Source organism: Podarcis erhardii (genome assembly GCF_964252035.2).
Source record: "Podarcis erhardii genome assembly, chromosome: 3".
Taxonomy (NCBI): Eukaryota; Metazoa; Chordata; class Lepidosauria; order Squamata; family Lacertidae; genus Podarcis; species Podarcis erhardii.
Window position 1 is genome coordinate 115,993,172 of NC_138507.1, and position 18,682 is coordinate 116,011,853.

Genomic DNA, 18,682 nt, shown 5'->3' on the forward strand with positions numbered 1-18,682 from the left:
GAATGAAAGCTTTTAACAGATATATTCTGGAAGGAGGACTGCTTGTAAAGGTGCAATTTGGAAGCTTAAGCATTACTCTAAGATAAAAACTAAAGACAAAGAAGGAGGGGTGGAATTATTGGGTGCAGGAGGGAGAGAAGGGGGGGATCTCTACACACTCACACGCGCACCCCACCCACACCTTCTTCCTTTGCCAAACGAGAAATGTAGAAAATTAAAAGATGGGAGCAAAACGGATCAGGTTCAAGTTCGCTGGGGTTTCTTGATCTGACTCTGCCTCCTAGTGGCCAAAACTTGCATTTTTAAAATTAAAAAAGGCAAAGAATTGTTTTAACTCCACTCCCACACAGATCGCCCCCCCCATCTCCTCCTTTTCCACCCTGTGCCCCAAGGCTCAGAATTGGGGGTGGGGACAGGAAAAGCAAAACTTGCATAGCAACTGTACTTAGTGCCCCTAAAACACTCACTCCCCTATATCATTTAAACAAACAAACAAACAAACAGGTTGCATTTTTGTGTTTGTGTCTATTCGGTTTTTTTAACTGTTAAGATCTCTAGGAATTTGGTGTGGGTGGGAAGCCAGGGGATTGAAGCTGGGGGGTTTAGTTTGCAAATCTTGAAGTGGGGGTGGTTCCACGGGGAACAGTTCCCCCCCCCAAAAAAAGCACCATTTTGCTCTTTCTTTCCTCACCCCCCCCCCCACTCCCACCATGGTATGTTGGAGATAAAGAGTCAAATTAGGTTATCAGTTTGGCTGAAGGGAGAATCTCGCAACGTGTTTGGGTGGCGATAGGACGTCCTAAAGTGTGACAGTTATGTTGCAACACACAACGCACCGCTCTGCATCTTAAAAAAAATGTAAGAAATCAGCAGAAGAGGGGGTGTGAGATAGAAAAATAATCTGCGGAGAAGCTCTTAAAATACATCTTCTTTAACCCATGCAATTTGAGAGGGGGTGTTGCTTTTAAAATCTATCGCTGGGTCACTTCAACTAAGCCTATGTGTTGCAAAAGCGATATTACTTTGCATTGCAATTCAGACAGAGGTTATGGATGGGGGGGGGGGAGGCTACAATACAAACTTTTGCAAAAGCCCGGGAGGGGGCTTTCATCTTGCAAATTAGAAGAGGAAAGGGCAACAAAACATCTCCCCTGCCTTCAAAAAAATAACATGCAAATTTCTCTCTCTTGCAAACACTACTTGTACATTTCATCTCTTCCTCTCTTCTCTCCCCACCCCCCACCCCTCGCCAGCCCGCCTTCAACCAACCATCTCAAGTCCAGACCAGACTTCCCTTTTGTGTTTGCTAGCAAGCACGGCTCAAGCTTTTGTGCACCGCTTGGCTGGGAGAAAGGAAGCCTGTGCGTTGCAAAAAACAACAACACACCATTAAATAAATATCAGCATTTAAATAAAAAATAGGAGGGCAAAAAAACCCTTTTGGTACTGAGTTGTCTAAGACTGGGGTTGGTTGTTAATTATTATTATTATTACTATTTGGTAATCATTTTCCCATTGTGATCAGAGACAACAGGATCTAGCCTTCTGGGTTTTTTAAACAGAAAATCTATATAGCTTGCATTTGTGCGCCTCTCTCTCTCTGCGTATACGTTGTATTCATTTCCCCCCTTTTCCAAAGCCGTTTCTTCTCCTGCTCTGTTTTCCTGGCAGCGACTCCGCAGCACACGAGGCGCTTGTAAACATTCAGACACGAGATTTTTCCCAATCAAAATCCACTTCCACTTTTTTTTTCTTTTTTTCTTGAAAATCTTCCAAAAAATAGTACGAGGAAGGGAGAGGAAGGGAATTCCTCTCTCTCACACACACGCACACGCTGCGATCTTTCTCGCCTTCTTCGCTCCATGCATGCAGAAACCCAAGTTTCTGCAAAGCAGGAGTTTGGGTGCTGAGGAGGGAAGGGGGAGGGAGGGGTGAAAAAAGACTGTTGGTAAGAGCTTGGGGGGGGGCGGTGTTGTGGAGGAAGGAGAGCTTAATCGTGGCGGTAGAAGCAGAGAAAAGCAGCCGATCTCCGGCCCAAAACAGACACCACGTCTGCCCTCTTCGTTGCCCTTTCGCTGTGCGGAGCTTGGCGGTGGGGGGAGAGAGAAAGAGAGAGAAAGGAGCGGGACACGCAGCGAAGGGTGGGGGGTGGGCGATCTCCCACCACCCCAGATCTCGCCAGTGGAGACAAAAGAAGCAGCGAGAAGGTCCCCCCCTTTTGCACCTTTTAGTGTCTACAAAAAAGGGGGCTCCACCGAGGGAGCAAAGCGGATTTGAAAAAAGGGGGAATGTCTCCTTCTATGACAAGGCGCCCCAATAGTTCCTAATCTTGATCTCTTTGCCCGTGTGAAATGAGAGCATCGACTCCCGATTCAAACCGTACACATCTCTTTTTCTCACTTTTTTCCTCCTCCTTTTTCAAAAGCTCGCCTCCCCCCACCCCACCTCGCAAGCACACAAAAATGTGTCTTTGCTCGCTTGCTTTAAGTTGCAATTCATTTGTAAGCTGCAGGCGCGCGCGCACGCACACACACACTCGCGCTCTCTTCCGGCAAAATATAGCCGAATCAACTGGAGAAAGAAAGAAGAAAATAAACGGAACTTTGAGAGACAGCGTGCTTGCCAACATGAGCTTATTTGAAAAGTAATCTAGGTGGTAGCGATAAAAAGAGGGGGGCTGAGTTTTAAGGTGAGTTGCTTTTTGTGTTCCTTGCAAAACTAAAAAAAAATGCATGCACAAAAGGTTGGAATTTGCAAAATGCAAACAAAATGTAATTATTTTATATATATTCTATATCTTGTAAGGGAGGGGGAGGTAGAAAGGAAGGAGGCGAGAAGGTTTTACTTACGTGAAAATTCCCGTTTGCTTAAGTGCTGGGGTTTCCCTTGCTTGCGGCGAGACATCGTGGTGTTGGTGGCTCGGGCGGGCGCGCGCGGAGCTCTCTCGCTCGGATCACATCGGGAAGCGCCGGGTGAGCAAGGAAAGAGACTCCAGAGAAAATATCTTCATCAATGTCTTTTGACATCCAAAATAAATTAGAAATAATACAAAGATGGCGCGGGGAAGATGAATTGTGGGATAGCAGTCATGGCTTTGCTTTTTTTTCCTTTTGCTTTTTTTTCCTTTCTGTGCAAGAGGGAGAGAGGGAGAAAAAAAAGGAGAGAGAGAAAGGAGAGAGAGAGAGAGAAAGAGAGATGAAAAAAATGGCAAAAAGCCCCCCTGAGCTGCAAGTTCAAGTGCGGACGTGACGTCCCTACGAACTTGAACGTCAAGCGACTGGATGGACACAGACATAGAAAACATGGGCAGGGCGAAACTGGAGGGAAGGGGAGGAGGGAAGGACTGCGCCACGCCAATGGACAGTCATCGGGGGCTGGACATGATCAAGCAAAAGAGTGAGGGGGGGAGCCCGGCGCAGGGCAAGCCAATGGCCAGGGAGGGGGGGTTACCCTCCGAGGCATCAGGCACACGCGGCGGCGGCGGCGGCTGCTCCTCCGGAGGGAGGAGTGGTAGAAGACGGGGGGGGGGGGAGAGGCAGAGGGAAGGCGAGAGAGGCGTGCGTAAAGGCGCGCACCAGCCCAGGAGCAAGAGAGTGAGTGACCAAGAAGAAAAGGAGGCACGTTGGTTTCGGAAGAAAGGGAGGGGGGGCCTCTTTCCTTTCTTTCTTTTTTAAATTAAGCCAGGAGGGAAATTTAAAAGCTAGAAAGGGAGAGGGGCGGGGAAAGCGCGTAAAGAGAACAAACATCTCTTTAAGTCAAAAGCCACGGCAAGCCGGTGTCCCCTTTTAAAAATATTTTTCGCAGCGAGTTGCTGCTCGCAATTGACCGCGCAATTAAAAAGAAAAGGGTTTTGGGGGAAGTGGTGGCAATCGGGCGAAATGCGTGCCTACAATGTCCGGGTTGTCGCGCGGGTTGTCCCTGGGGAGTTCACACGGCAGAGCCGGTGTTTGTGGGCGCGCGCCTGCCTCGCTCCAGCGGGCAGGTACACTGCTCCTAACCAGGGAGGCTCCTCCTGGCTTGTCAGGATTCGCATCCATGGACACCGCTTCCTCCCTGGAATTGGTCTAAATCTAAGCAAGTGGCCGTGGCATGAATTAATGCGAAATGAAGTGCCCCACGAGAGAGATAAAAACTCCCTGGTCAGCGGGGGGTTCGAATCCTCGCCCTGCAACAGACAAAAGCGCGCACACTTTAAAATGTCCACTTGGGAGGGAGAGGCCGTGTGATAGTACATACTTTCCTGAGAGCTAGTTCTACTGAATTCAGTGGTGTTTACGTCTGAGTAGACACTGTAACCCAGTGAATACTTAAAAGCCTGAGAAGAAGCCCTACTGACAACAGCCGACTTTGCTTCGATGAAAAGATGCATAGGATCGTAATATCTTCCAGCCTTCTTGACTCCTCCATCCTAACTCGCATCTGCCCCACTCCGCAGGCCAGTGACAGCCATCTTTTGCCCGGGTTTATGCATTGAAATCTTACTGAGAAAAACAGCAGCAGCAGCAGCAATATCAGACAGGTTAGAACAGGTTGCAGAGTTAGAAGTTGACCTGTTGCAGCAGCATTGAGGGTTCATTCTTTTGGGAAGACAATAGGGTTACTCTGAAGTAAGTGGGTGGCAGATCCTGATTGTAAATGAGGAAGCAACCCTGGGGCTGGTCTTTCAGTCCCTGACAATGCACTGTACAAATATATACTGTATAAGGAAGAGAAAATGTTTTAAGTGTTGTTGTTTTTTAAAAAGCAGGGTGTCTACTATACGTATATATTTAAAAGAGGCAAAAGATTAGGGGGGGAAATGGAGAAGGAAATCACATTTGTGATTCTCCACCCACATTGCACTGAAGGGGGAAGACCTAATAAGTGAAGAAAAAGGGTGTAACGTTTTAAAGGTAAGAGGCAGACTAGATGAACCAGACAAGGGGGAGTTGAAATTGACGAAGGAGGGGGGAGTGCATCTGTCTCCCAGCGATGAAGCCCGTATTCAAAATGTAGAAGGGTGAAAGGGTAGCACTGCTGAAGGTCAGCAAAGGACCCCCACTCCATCAAAATATTTTTTATTTTTTATTTTTTTAAAAAAGCCTGTATCTGGTGGGGAAAGGGAAGAACGAGATCCACAAGTATAGGAAAGGATAAAGTTTAGGGAAAGTTTTCTTCATGAAAAATATATAAATTATAGAAGGAGAGCGGTTGGGTGAGAAGGAGGAAGAGAAAGAAAAGGTAAACTCTGGGAAGTGGACTTTGGAAGAAGGCGTTGGTGACCCCCCCCCCCCAATTATATTGTTTCAGGTTCAAAATGGGGCAGAGGGGGAGAACAGCAAGCAACCTTATTGAAGAACAGATAGGAAGCAGTAGATTGGGGCGGGGGAGCAAAAGAAAGGTGTTGCAGCTTTATGCGTTGCACGCACACCAAAAATGCATGGAAATTGCAAGGCTAAGGAATGGTCTTGCAGAAGTATGGGCTTGGTGGGTCGGATCTAAGTAATGGATGCCCCCCCCAAAAAAAGAAAAAAAGCTGCAGGTCTGCAAGAATCAAAGGGCGAGAAGACTCCGCTCCGGGCTTGGACAAGTCTTGCTGAGCTAAGAAGAGGCATAGAACAGCGGCGGCGGCGACGCGTGTCACTGGCCGGGCAAAGCGCGTTTCGCAAGCGCCACCCAAAGCGCTACGTACCGACTGGCCACGATCCAGCCAAAGTTAAGCAGTTGAAAGCCTCCTTGGGAAAAACGTGCAGGCTGTGCCTGTTTGTGGAAAAAGAAGCCCACTTGATTCAAGGGGATTTACTCACTAGTAAGGGTGTTTGGGAGCTGCTGTCTTCGGCACGTGCTGCTGAACCAGGCCCATCAGTGGGATTCAAAACTGCTTCAGGCTGCACACTGACTTAGGAACGTGCCCTGAGAATTCAGTTCCGTGGATGCTTGTCTCTCGGGACTTTGGCTGGATCGTGCCCATCATGCAGCCCCCAGCATGTGGAGGCCTAATCGTACTGAAGACCCATTGAGTTCAAGGGAGACTGGGAGCAGCTCCCGCCACCGCCCCTCCGTCTTCCAGGCACCGACTAACTTTCTTAACACGAGGTCACCCAGGAGCTGCTGCCTCATTCACACGTTAGGCTCTCACTCATAGGCAAGCTCATTGCTCTGCCCGCACAAACACGCACGCATCCATTTTCACACACACTGCAGCACGATGGGTTCAAAGGCACAGCAAAAATGGCTCCTTCTCCGTCCTCCCCTCCGGTAACTTAATGCAAACTCTCTGTATCCCTGGCTCAGACTCACACGCAAAGGATTTGCACAAACTCCCATTCGAGGATGGCAGCTCGCTGACACGCGGGCAGACTGAACTGACACACGCACAAGTTGCTTCTGCTACACACCAGCACAAACGTAGGCTGTAAAGCTGTCTCTGCTTACTCGAGGGAAAGCCCCTTTGTACTCTGCATCTGAGACACTGGAGCTGTTACATCCAGAAGTGTTTTGTTTTCTCGCACAGGTTAATACTCAAGTGGCAAATTTTGCTAATTTAAAATGAGCGTAACTTCCAATAGTTTACAGTGCGATCCTAAGCGTGTCTACTCAGACCACTGAGTGGGACTTACACACAGGCAAGGAGGTATAGGATTGCAGCTGTGGTTAGGATCAGATGCTTGAGCTCACGACTCATACTTTTACACACACACACACAGGGGCTTCTCTCCTTTGCAAAAGTCTTTTTTAAATTCCCTCTCACACACACTTGCGCCTCCCAGAACCAGAATCTGATCGGGTTAAGACGAAGAGATGCAGCGAAGGGGGAAGAAATGGTTTGCCTTCCAACGCGGGCAGGACTCGAAGTCAGAGGAAGGAAAAATCGACGCTCTTTTAGAGAACGCTCTAAAAGAAGAGAGAAAAGCATCGGAAAGGACGGGGCTTCCAAGGAATCGATGTATCCCAGGGAAGGAAACAGAGCGACTTGCCGGGGCTGTAAGCGGAGGTTTTATCACGCTAAATTGTCAATAATGACGTTAATCTGCAGTCGGGGGGGGGTGCGGGCGGGGAGATGAAGGGGGCTGGAACCGTCTGGGACACCGAGTTGCGGATCCAATGTTGCGTATAAACTTATAGTAATTTAGTGAAAGAGATGGAGACTGCTGTGGAATTTATATGTTGCAACTAGCACGCATGTGTTATATGTGAGATTTGATGATGACAGTCCGGTCCTATGCATCTATACTCTGAAGGATGCCCCAGTGTGTTCAGTGGGCTTACTCCCATGTAAGTGTGCATATGGTGGCGGCTTCAGGCAGCCTGAGCCTCTGCATGTTTACTCGGAAGCAAGTCCCATTGAGTTAAATGGGCCTCACAACGTGCGCATAGAGAGGAATGGATGCTGCAGTTCTGACCCAATGTTACTTGAGGGTTTATTAATTATTATTATTATCATCATCATCATCACCGGCGTTCCCACTTACATCAGTGGGGCATTCTTTGAATGAACAAGGCGAATAAAGCTACGCTCCTAACCCGACCTACCCAGGAGTGAGCCCCATGAGATTCAATAGATCTTACTTCTGAGGAGGCACGGTTGGGATTGCAACCTAAGGGGATCATCTGCGCCCGTTAAAAAATCAGTCAAACACCGATTTGTGGGGCGAGAAGAAACTCCCGGTGTAGATCTCTCTTGGACTGGAAGCAGACGGGCCGATGGTCACTTTCAACCGCGGCTGCTTCCTTCCTTCCTTGCAGCGCGTCTGGCGGCAGCACAGCAACGGCTCCCCCCTAGAATCGACAGGCTGGATTCTCCCGGTGGCTGAGCTTGGGACGCAGGGGAGGGGGCCTTCCTTGGTTTACCTTCTCCAGCCCTGCAGCCCTTCAGAACAGGAAGACCAGGGGGCGCACTTAAGCAACAAACTGGTTTTTAAAATAATAATAATAATAATAAATAACTATATTTTCAAAGGGCACACAGCAAAGAGAAGCTGGTCAGCATCCACCCCCTCCCCGCTTCTCGCGTCTCTTCCTCCTCACTCTTCTGCGCTTCTCAGGCGAGAAGTGTTGGGAGTGAAAAATGACATCCGCTTGGAATGGCTCCGTGTGCGCGCGGGCCCAGGCGCGCGCATAGATAAATTGATAGATGGATGGATGGATCGATGGATAGATAAGATGACAGGAAGAAAAAGAAGCTGCAAAGCAGGCCATGAGAGGCAGTGATACAAGATGAAGAGATGCAGGAACAGAACATCAGCGTCGGAACCAAAACAGAGAGAGAGAGAGAGAGAGAGAGAGAGAGAGAGAGAGAGAGAGAATTACACAGTATAAGGTGAAAAGGGAGGGATGTCTCGACCAAATGGACAGGAAAGGTGTTGGGAACATGAGAGGACCCTGAAATTACAAATATATTATGGGACAGCGAAAGTGGTAAAGCACAGAGCGGAACCCCAATTGCTCACTTCATCTAGTAGTCAGTGGGATTTGCTTCCAAGTAAAACAGTTTCGCCTTAAGCGTATTGCTCATTCGGACAGTCCATTGACATTTTCAGGTGCGACTTCCTTCCAAAGTACCCTGCATTCTTGGCAAGGAAAATATGTTGGATTCTATAGGGCTTTACTCCGAAGAAAGAGTGCTCAGGATCTCCAGCAGAGAGCGAGCCACAAAACGAGGGGTTATGTACCAAGCTCTAAAAAATATGCAGTGCACAAATAACGCACAAGCCAATAGCACAGGAAATTTAAAGTGCTCCTTCGCACTTGTCGCTCTGAAGGATGGAAATAAATGCTGAAAAATATCTGAAGCAACATCGTCTCTGGTTTTGTGGGTGGGTCAGATTTCCTTCTGGACAGTTAGCAAGTAAAGCGCGCGCGCGCTTTGTCTGCCCAAAGGAAGAGGGTTCTTGGCTCTTGTCCAGCTGCTAAATCCGTTAGAAAGGAGACTTACAAGCCCGAGACTATTGACGTTTATTCGGAAGTAAGCCTCGCGTTGTTCAGGAGGTTTGCCCTCGGGTAAGGATGCCATGGAGCGTAAACCGGGAGAGTCACCAGCCCTCCAAAAGCAGCGGAGATTGCGCGTCATACCCCCTCCACTACCAGCTCCTTCCACGTGTAATCCACGCACCCAAACCCTGCTACAAGAAACGTGTCACACACACACACAGAGAGAGAGAGAGAGAGAGAGAGAGGATCCATGAATCTTGCCCTCAGCCTAACACCATGCTTGCTTTCACGCAGAACTACAGGTTAGCATAACTTCCATATTCCTCCCTCCTCTGTTTTCCAGTGTTTTGCTTCGGCTTTTAAATCCAGGAAGAAACAGCAAAACACGTTTTTTTTTCCTGTTGTCGGAGGGGAAGGAGGAATTGGAACCCAAGGATTAAATGGCAAGCAAATGTTCTTTGCTAAACAGCTGGGTTCCCTGGGGAGCAAAATTCAAGAGGTGATGGAGGGTGATCGCAGTCCAACGGAAAGAAAAGCGCTCGGGGTATGGAAGTTGGGATTTTCTGAAGAGAGTGAGGCGCGCCCAGGAGACTGTTTCTAGTTTGGGACAGGAGACCCTCCCCCCCAAAAAAGTTATACGTAGCCACGCCCTGGGGAGATGTGCGCAAGCGCAAGGAAACTTCCTCGGAAATTAACACCCAAAAGAATCCATTCGTAGGAACCCTTTGCAGTCAGAAGGGTCTCTCGATAGATAAAACTGCTTGTGAATGAACCGAGAGCGAGACGTATACATTGCATGTGGGCACACACAGGTTATTTGTAAGCATGCGTATGTGTGTGTACACTGTATATACGCGTATACAGACGTTCGTAAGTTATGTGGTCAGTGATGTGTATATGCGTGTGGGTACTCATGGGAACAAGTTCCCCTGAATTCTGTGGCTGTTACTTCTGAGTAAACATGCATCGGATCTGACTGTTTGAAGGTTAAAAAGTTCTGCTGTATACAGTGTACTGTATTCCTTTACAATATCTGCACACAACAGACGTGCTGTGGGTAGATGCGCATAGTTTTTAAACAAGCATGCACAGCGTGTGTTCAAGATGGCAGGAGGGAGGGAAGGGGAAAGTTAAAGAGGGACCGGTCTGAATTCCAGAGCTCGTCGCACACCTTTCCTTCCAGGGCGTGTACAAAGCAGTGTGTGATGTATATTACACAGTGTCCAGTGTGCAGCCAAAGTTAAGCACTCTTAAATCCCACTGTTTTCAGTGGGAAGCCTTGAAGAATTGTGCTTAACTCCCCACTGAAGCTAATGGGCCTGATACCCCATCCTATGCTTGTGGCTTACCAGAAGCAAGCACCACTGAGGCTCTGTGGGGTAAATTGCCTAGGACTACAACATCTGTCTTCCTGTCTAACTATCCTGCTTGCCTTGAATAAGAGAAATGGAAATTACCCTTCTCTGGTATTCTAGATTTGTACAGAATACATATCCTCGAGGAAAGCATTTAGATAATTCTGTCTCTCTCAAGAGGTGGCTGGGCCGGTGTCTTCTTCGCCCGTGTGAACCTGGTGCCCAGTTCTCCCGAGTTAGAATACACGGCCGGCTGAACCTTCCCTTTAAATGCCAGTCCTCACCAGCAACCCCCTGCATGTGTGGCTACATTTCAAGGGCTGCCTTGATGTTCTTTGCGTCTCCCCCAAAAAGGGCAGGCGCGTGGGTGAAAAAAGCCTGAACAATGATCACTTGCAAGCAGATCGGTCTGCTTATTCCTCTATACTGTACATTTTCTTTAAAAGAAAGGGGAGGGAAACATTTTTTCTCTGGAGCTTTCGGTGCTGGGGCGGGGCGAAGGAAGGATAAGGATGCTGCTCTATTAAAAGACATATGCCAAGCCTCCTCTAAAAAGCACCATTTGTTGCCGGGCCGGGCCGGCTCCAGGGCCCGGATCTTTTACTCACGCTTACCCCGGAGTAAGCCCCCTGGAACTCAAAGGGACTTACTTCCGAGTAAACAAAGTGGGAGTGAGCTGCATAGATTCTAGTTTCCTGGAGCGGCGGCGCTGTTGCTGGATGGTGGCCAAGACAAAAGAGCCGATGATTTTTACACGGCGTGCCTCTATATATAGCACCACAGAGAAATCAGGGGTCGTCAGTGTGGTGCCCTCCAGGTTGGGGGGGGGGGAGAGGGGTTCCACTTCCACCATCCTTGAGCACTGGCTTTGCTTTCTGGGGCTTAAGGGAGTAGCAGCCCATTACCCCTGGAGAGCACCACGCACAGGTGCCAACTCTGGGTGCCTGAGCCGAGCACACACAACAAGGGGTCGGGCACCCACAAATGTCGGTGCCAGGGCCATGCACGCTACATGGCACCCACTGCCCCGGGCATTCACGGTCGCGGGGCCAAGCTGGCACTCCTGACTCCACGTTAGCTCCCCCTGGTGTGGTTGTTTAGCTTCGCACAACTGCGAAGTTGTTGTTCAGCTTCGCACAACTCCCTTCTACACCAAGGCTTCTGTAGCCCACCAGATCTTGCTGTACTCCTGCTCCCATCAGCACCAGACAGCAGGTCAGTCGCCAGAGATGATGGGAGATGGAGAACATCTGGAGGGCCACAGGTTCCCCACCTCTGGGCCTGCGCGGATTCTGTTACAGACCCTTTACTTCCGTCCCTCCCCACAACTGTCTCCTGGACACCCTGGGGCTTTCGTCCTGCTTAGATCTGAGGTGTGGCTATACCCTTAGAAAAAACCAAAACACCTTACTTCTCCCACCTACATTTTTAAAAATAGAGGGTTTTTTCCTGAAACCGGCTAACCTGACGGGGGTGGGAATTGAATCAAAATTACACGCACACACCCCTCTATCTAGAAAGACAGAAGACGTGTTCACACGCTGCACTGAACACAGATACAATGGGTTTGGTGTTTGTGCCACGGAGTGTACACTTGATTTGAACAGTTCAGCTGCAGATTCCTGGAAAGTTAACATGTGAATACCGTCTGTACTGTTCACTCCATGAAGGTGGCATATGAATAACCGTGCACATGTGCACCTCGACCATTTGTGTACAGAGACTGTGTTCCTTCAATGTAACGTACAAACATCCTTGGTCAGACAGACAGCGGTGTGCGTGCAAGTTGTTCCTATTCGTTTTTAATGACACAAGGTTATATACACAAACACACCAGGTACTCCCAGCTAGGACCTCGACTTTAAAGCGGACAAACTCTGGTTGAGTCTTCTTGCCACGATCCAGCTGACGTGTAGCACGTTAAGGCTGCAATCCTAACCCTACCTTGCACGAGAGTAAGCGCCATTGGAACACAACAGGCCTCAGTTTGAGGTATTCGGACAGCAATCCTGTGCGCACTTATATATGGGGCTTAAGCACCGTAGGGCTTACTTTCAAGTCATTACTGTACAAACAGTCCTGGTCTGCGCGTCTGGTTGATCGAACTCACTAAATTCTGTGGGGTCTTATTTTATCTTTATCCCAGGAAAGGTCTGAGCTTTCAAAAATGTCTAAGGCTGGAATCTTTTGTGGGCTTCCTTTGGTGAGTTCAGTGGGACTTACTCTCAACACAGCAACGTAAGCGCGTGACAAGAAGCTGTCGTATTTATCCATATCAGACTATTGGTCAGTACTGTCTACACTGACTTGGCAGCGGTTTATCCAAAGTTTCAGAATGAACTCTCCGCCTTACCTGGAGATGCCGGGGGTTGGACCTGGGACCGTCTGCGTCCAATGCAAATTCTCTGCCGCTGAGCTACGACCCTTCCCGGCATCTCTTAAGCGGGCCCGGGCTGCAAATGTGCTCCCTACAGTGATCCCTTTGCATATAATGGATTCTACGTTCATCATTGCTATTTTTTAAAAAAACACACGTTTCTCCATTCACGCGGCGCCTTATACATCAGTATTTAGAAAGTGGAAATAAATATATATATGGCAGATGCATGGAGTTAAACAACAAAAAACCAAGACAGGGCTGAGAGCGAACCTGTATCATGCAGGATTTCCCAATCTTTTCACTAAGAAGTACTTCCAGCGTGGCCCCCGGACCTAACCTTTCGGAGGCGGGTTGCAGAGTTTGGAGAGCGAGGATTGCTTTGTTTGATGGTGAGAAGTGCTTTCAGCTCCGGGTCTTAGGACGAGAAAACAAGCAGCTTCCAACTCGCCTCCCGAGCTGGGGGTTGCACGGTCGTTTCTGGGGGGCTCCCGCAGCAAACGGCGTCGAAGTGCTGCGGTGGCGCGAGGCTTGGATGCCCTTCAAATAATTCAGGACTGGTCCATGGAGAGATGCGTGGTCAATGCCACTTGGCCGCTCTTCGCTAATTACTCAGCCTTTGAGAGTGGTTCACACGTGCCAGTTTTGTCACTCGATCATCAAGCCAGTGCCTTGCACGTGTGAAGGAGACATTAAATCAAACATGATGGCAAAACATGCACATCACGCATACTCCAAAATTTCAATGGGCTCTGTTTACAATTCCCAAATTAGCATTTCGTATTTCTGTGGTTTTTTACTCTTGTTGGTTTTTATGTCTTACTAGTACCTAATAGTGTTTTTATGTTCTGTATTAGGTTTTATATTGTTTCTGAACTCCATTTTTAAGCTGGTTTATTGTTCAGCTGTGTCCTACTCTGTGTTTTCATATTTTATTGTTAAGTGGACTTGGGTTTGTGGTTGGTTTGTTTTTTGGAGATTACAAACTGCTTTGAGAGAAAAAAAGAGATATATAAATGTTTAAATAAATAAAATAGAGGATGCTGTCTGAAATCACAATAGACTATTTGTTCATCTAATCCAGCTGTTCTCAAACTTTTTTGTGTGTAGGTGGGTCACTTGAAAATTATGGGGAGGGGGGGTGCTGCAACATACCACTTAATAAACCTTTTTTCTACAAATCAAACCACATACATTACAGTACTCATGATTTAATAACTGCAGTTTTCCCTTCCTAATTCAATGGATGTTTTTGAGATTCAGCATTCAACTTGTTTCTATATTTGGACTTGACAGGTGGCAAGTAATGAACATATGACATTACAGATAAAGGCCCTGGTCCAAACAGTCTTGATCTCCAACAGAAAAAAATTGCAAGGTAAAGTATGGATAAATATTCTGAACTGTTAAAAAACTTTTCTACAGCCGAATGGAGCTTGCAGACCACCAGCGGTCCATGGATTGCAGTTTGAGAACATCTAACTGGTAGCATCACTCTGGGGCAGAAAGATGCATTATCAGCATCTTCTACCCAATTCCTTTTAACCAGAGATGTCAGGAGTTGAACCTCAGACCTTCTGCATGCAAAGCTGAACTTTGGTCCCTCCTTATTCAACAGTGAAGAGTCAGATCCCAGTGTATCCATCCATCACATTATTAATGTGAGCATCGATACTGTAAGCTCATCACAAGCTTTGGATTCTGGGCACAGTCTAAGGTAGAGCACATCTTATGTCACTTTCCACACCCAGTCTGTTGTATTGCTTGGTTTTAGCCTAAAGAGCAAATCCACCAGACAAACTGAAGGGCAGTGGGATACAAATCTTCACTGAACCTATTCCAATGTTCTCAAGTCTACTAAAAATCCCAATTGAACTACTGAAGTAAATGTTGGTGAAATTGTCTTAAAACACCTTCAATGAGACAAATCTACTTATATTTGCCCTTACATAGAACCATAGAATTGTAGAGTGGAAGTGATTCCGAAGAACATCTAGTCTACCCCCTCCCCCTTGCAATGCACGAATCTCAACAAGGGCATACATGGCAGATGGCCATCCAACCTCTGCTTAAAAACCTCCAAGGAAGGAGAAGCACCTGCCAAACAGCTCTTACTGTCAGAAAGGTTTCCCTGATGCTTAGTCAGAATCTCCTTTCTTGTAATTGGAATCTGTGGGTTCAGGTCCTAACCTCTTGAGCAGGAGAAAACAAGCTTGCTCCATCCTCCATGTGAAAGCTGTTTAGATATTTGAAGATGGCTATCATATCTCCTCCCAGTCTCCTCTTTATCAGGCTAAACATACCCAACTCCCTCAACCGTTCCTCATAAGGCTTGCTTTCCAAACCCTTGATAATCTTGGTTGTCCTCCTCTGCACATGTTCCAGGTTGTCAATATCCTTCTTAAACTGTGGTACCCAGAACTGGACACTCCAGGTGTATTCCAGGTCTGGTCTGATCAAAGAAGAGTAGACTGGGACTATTACTTCCCTACACCAGGACACTATACTTCTTTTAGTGTAGCACTCCTCCCATAAAGCAAAAATATAAACATCTGCTTTCATTGGTGAAATACTGGACACTGAGTGTGTTGAGAGTATAAACTCAATGGCTTTGAGGGACAAGGTCAAATTCTCTGAAGGGTTTCCAAATTACAATAACGTTGCTACAATCCACACACACCTACTAGCTGCCAAACCCCATAGTGCTGATGCCAAGAGGTTCATAAGTGCAAATGTTGTGCTCAAAAGTAAAAGCAAGGCCCGACTATCTGTGCTAGGGTTGCCATATTTCAAAAGTTTTTAAACCTATATTTTAGGAAAATCGCCAAAAAAAATCAACACTTCTGATATAGGCTGCTATATGCCTGGGTTTTCTTGGACATTTTAGCCGCTTTTTGAAAATTCCGCCCGGATGGCATTTTTGACAGACAAGTCTTGACTATGTCCGGGAAATTCTGGACGTATGGCAGCCCTAATCTGTTCAAACAGAAAACTTCTATCTTTACATCCGTTATAATAAGCCAACATTGGCTGAGTGGGACCACAGACTGGTTGCAGAAGAAACACAAGAGGCAAAACAGGCCTTAGGTGGGGGGGGAAATAGATTAGTACTTTAAGGGTATTTACAAGGATGTGATGAAGCAAAGATGAAATAGATGAGGTTCTGGCTAAAAAAGATACGTATGAGCATATCTGATATGTAATAGCAACAGTGTATGGTATGTTCAAAGTTTGCAGAATTAATGACAATGTACAGTACAACTAAGCATGTGACTTATTAACCACACCATGCAAAACCAACTGCTGTGTATATAGAACACTGCACTGCTTGTGAAATAATGCTGCACCTGTGATAACATGCAGTTCAAGTAATCATCTGTGTATGATCTTCTCGCCTTTTGAACATAACACTGCATATTATATTTTTCATTCTCAATTTTGTACATATCTTCTACATATTTATGTGAAATGCACACCCACCCAACATATTCATATGCTCCCCCTCAGGGGCGGGGGGGGGGTATCCCCTGACTGAGAAACACTGAGCCTAGAAGCTTGATGTGCAAAGAAACTCTTTGCAGCATAACAGCATCAGCTTTGGGGTGAAACCTGATGTTTCAGAATAGCATGGCATGATAGTGAAGTTTATTAAACATTTTTAGATCCTCTTAATGGGTTGTATTTAACTTTCTATGGCCACGTCTTATATACTCTCTACTATACCAGGGATAATGAACATTTTTTAGGTTGAGGGCTTTCCTGGCACTGCAAAAAAAAAAAAAAAGACCTATTGAAATTAATGGACATAAGTTAGCTGTGACCATTAATTTCAAATGGTCTACTCTGAGTAAGAGTTAGTTAATAAAATCTAATGTGTGAAGCAAGACTAGTGAGGTGTGTGGCCTGGAAATAGTCCTGAGGGCCAGGTGCAGAGGCTTGGAGGGCCACATTTGGCCCACAGGCTAATCTTGTGCCCTCCCCCACACGGCTGATCGAACCATTGCTGGTGCTCAACTGTGTGCCAAACAGTTTTGTGCCTCATTGCTACTGGAGAGGCAGGCTTTCCTTACCCCCTCAGCATTGTGAAATAACAAGCCATACATGCCAAAATCCCCTGTTCTATCGTAAGGTTAAAGGGACAGGTGTCTCCTCCTCTGTGGCTGCTAGTCACCCTAGGCAACAGTGTGCATGCGGCCCCATAAACATGAGCTGTGTGGGCCATGCCCTGAATTTCCAACATAACTGCATTTTCTTGCTATTCATAGCACACATAGGGGGAATGAAGGAGGACGTTGGGAACTTGAGTGTCAGGGTAAATTATGAGATGCAGATAGCGCTCTGCTGAGGAAGCGACCTGTGCCACACAAGGTCTGCCCAAATGAGCTATTCATTCCTAGGCATTCATCAAGAGCCTCTGTACCCAACAATGCAGGCTCAGGACCCTCGCCGGATAGGTCTTTCACAGAGATATACAGAGCCCCCAATCCAGGAAACAGCAGGTAAGAAAACAGAGAGAAGATAAACTGTGGGCTGCAGTTTCAATAGGCCTCACAGCCTGACACTCCTTACAGAGGGAGGGAGCCTTGGAGGTAATTGGGTTCACCCTCCAATGAGAGTATGCTCCCTGCATCATATGTAATTGGTTCCAGTGTCAAACTGTTCTTAGTGTTAACAAGCTTCTCCTAATGTTCAACCAAAATCTACCAACTTTCCTGAAACTTACTTTCATTAGATTAGCCTTTGCTAATAAATCTTTGCAGAGAATAAATCTGAGTGTGATCCACTCAATAGCCCACCAGTGGCTCAAGAAATCTCTTTGAACGACCTGCCTAGAAATGCAGAAGTCGGAGGGTTATTAAGACACCCAATGGGCCACACATTGCTTTGTCAACAAAGTAGGAGGGATGAATGACAGTGGGAGGGGGGAGGTGTATGAGTAGCTGCATGCACACTTCCAGGTTTTGGAAAACTTGCATATTTCCCCAGTGGAGAGATGATGAGCCTGACTTCATACTACAAGGTGCCCTATTTGGGGGAAAATGTCTAAGTTCCTCCTTCAGAGAATATCTGGAATTGAGCAGGGGTGGGGAACCTCAGGCCAAAGGGCAAAATGTGGCTCTCCTGTCCTGAGTTTCTGAACTCTCCCCAGGCCACACCACATCTCCCCATTTCACTGCCCCTTGCTTCACACCCCAAGTTTTTTTACCCAATTGGAAGGTGTCATTGAACTTGATTCTGCCTCTTGCTTATCGGGATGAAGAATGGTATGTGCGGAAACTAGCCAACTATACAGTGGTAAAAATTAAATGTTGCATCACCCATTCTTGCCTCTGGTCCCATCAACCACTGGCACGTGATCCTCAAAATGTTGCCAAGGCTCTTGAGTAAGACTATAGAGGTTGCCTTTACACTTCTCCACACACATTCTACCTTTCTGCAATGTTCAGAACAGTCTAGGGATCATGCCTAAGGGTAACAAGAAAATACCCTACAGTAGTATTGCCATATTTCAAAAAGTGAAAAACCAGACAGATTTCCGCCCAGACACTGATTGCTGGCTACGTCCAGGAAATTCCAGACGTATGGCAACCCTTCCAGTGACACCTTCTTCTGCTCATCTGCCACCCCACCCCACTTCAATTCTCTTATGGCCCCCATGCTCTTAAAGCAATAGGAAGTATATGTGAGTGACATGCCTGCTTCACACATAAGAGGCTGGCAGTAAAAGATCCTCAGTTCAAGTCAAGGGTACAACTTCCAGGCAGTCTCAAACACCAGCACCATGCAGTTAGAAACTGAGGGCCAGACTAAAAGTATGGTGGCAAACACAAAGCTAGCTTGCAGCTCTCTTGCGGCAAATGATTCCCCCTAGATCATGCTTAACCCTTACACCATGCCATTTCCCCCAGTTGGCCTGGCAAACACTTGTACACGAGCCAGAACTGGGAGGAAATGGCTCAGTGGGAGAATTTGAAGCGGGAAAGAGAAGAGAAGCTTCAAACATCCTTCCACCTGCCACTCCCCCCACCCCCGCCAATCA

At 47.1% G+C, this 18,682-nt stretch overlaps 1 protein-coding gene and 1 long non-coding RNA gene across 4 annotated transcripts in view; one reads left to right on the forward strand and one right to left on the reverse strand.

Annotated features, from left to right (window-relative positions):
* The window catches only part of BCL11A (BCL11 transcription factor A), a 248,694-nt gene that overhangs the window by 153,752 nt on the left and 76,260 nt on the right, over nt 1-18,682 (reverse strand). For 2 of the 3 annotated variants that reach the window (XM_081854648.1, XM_081854646.1), the window contains exon 1: nt 2,850-3,496. The exons of the other annotated variant lie outside the window; for it this stretch is intronic. In XM_081854648.1, the coding sequence (XP_081710774.1) occupies nt 2,850-2,904 (55 nt within the window). In that variant the 5' untranslated portion in view covers nt 2,905-3,496. Of the gene's footprint in view, nt 1-2,849; nt 3,497-18,682 lie in introns of those variants that run through there. 3 annotated transcript variants of the gene reach the window in all.
* On the forward strand, nt 1,304-16,314 carry LOC309338124. Its single transcript, XR_014154735.1, has 2 exons — nt 1,304-2,689; nt 13,939-16,314. It is a non-coding gene; the product is annotated as an uncharacterized lncRNA (long non-coding RNA).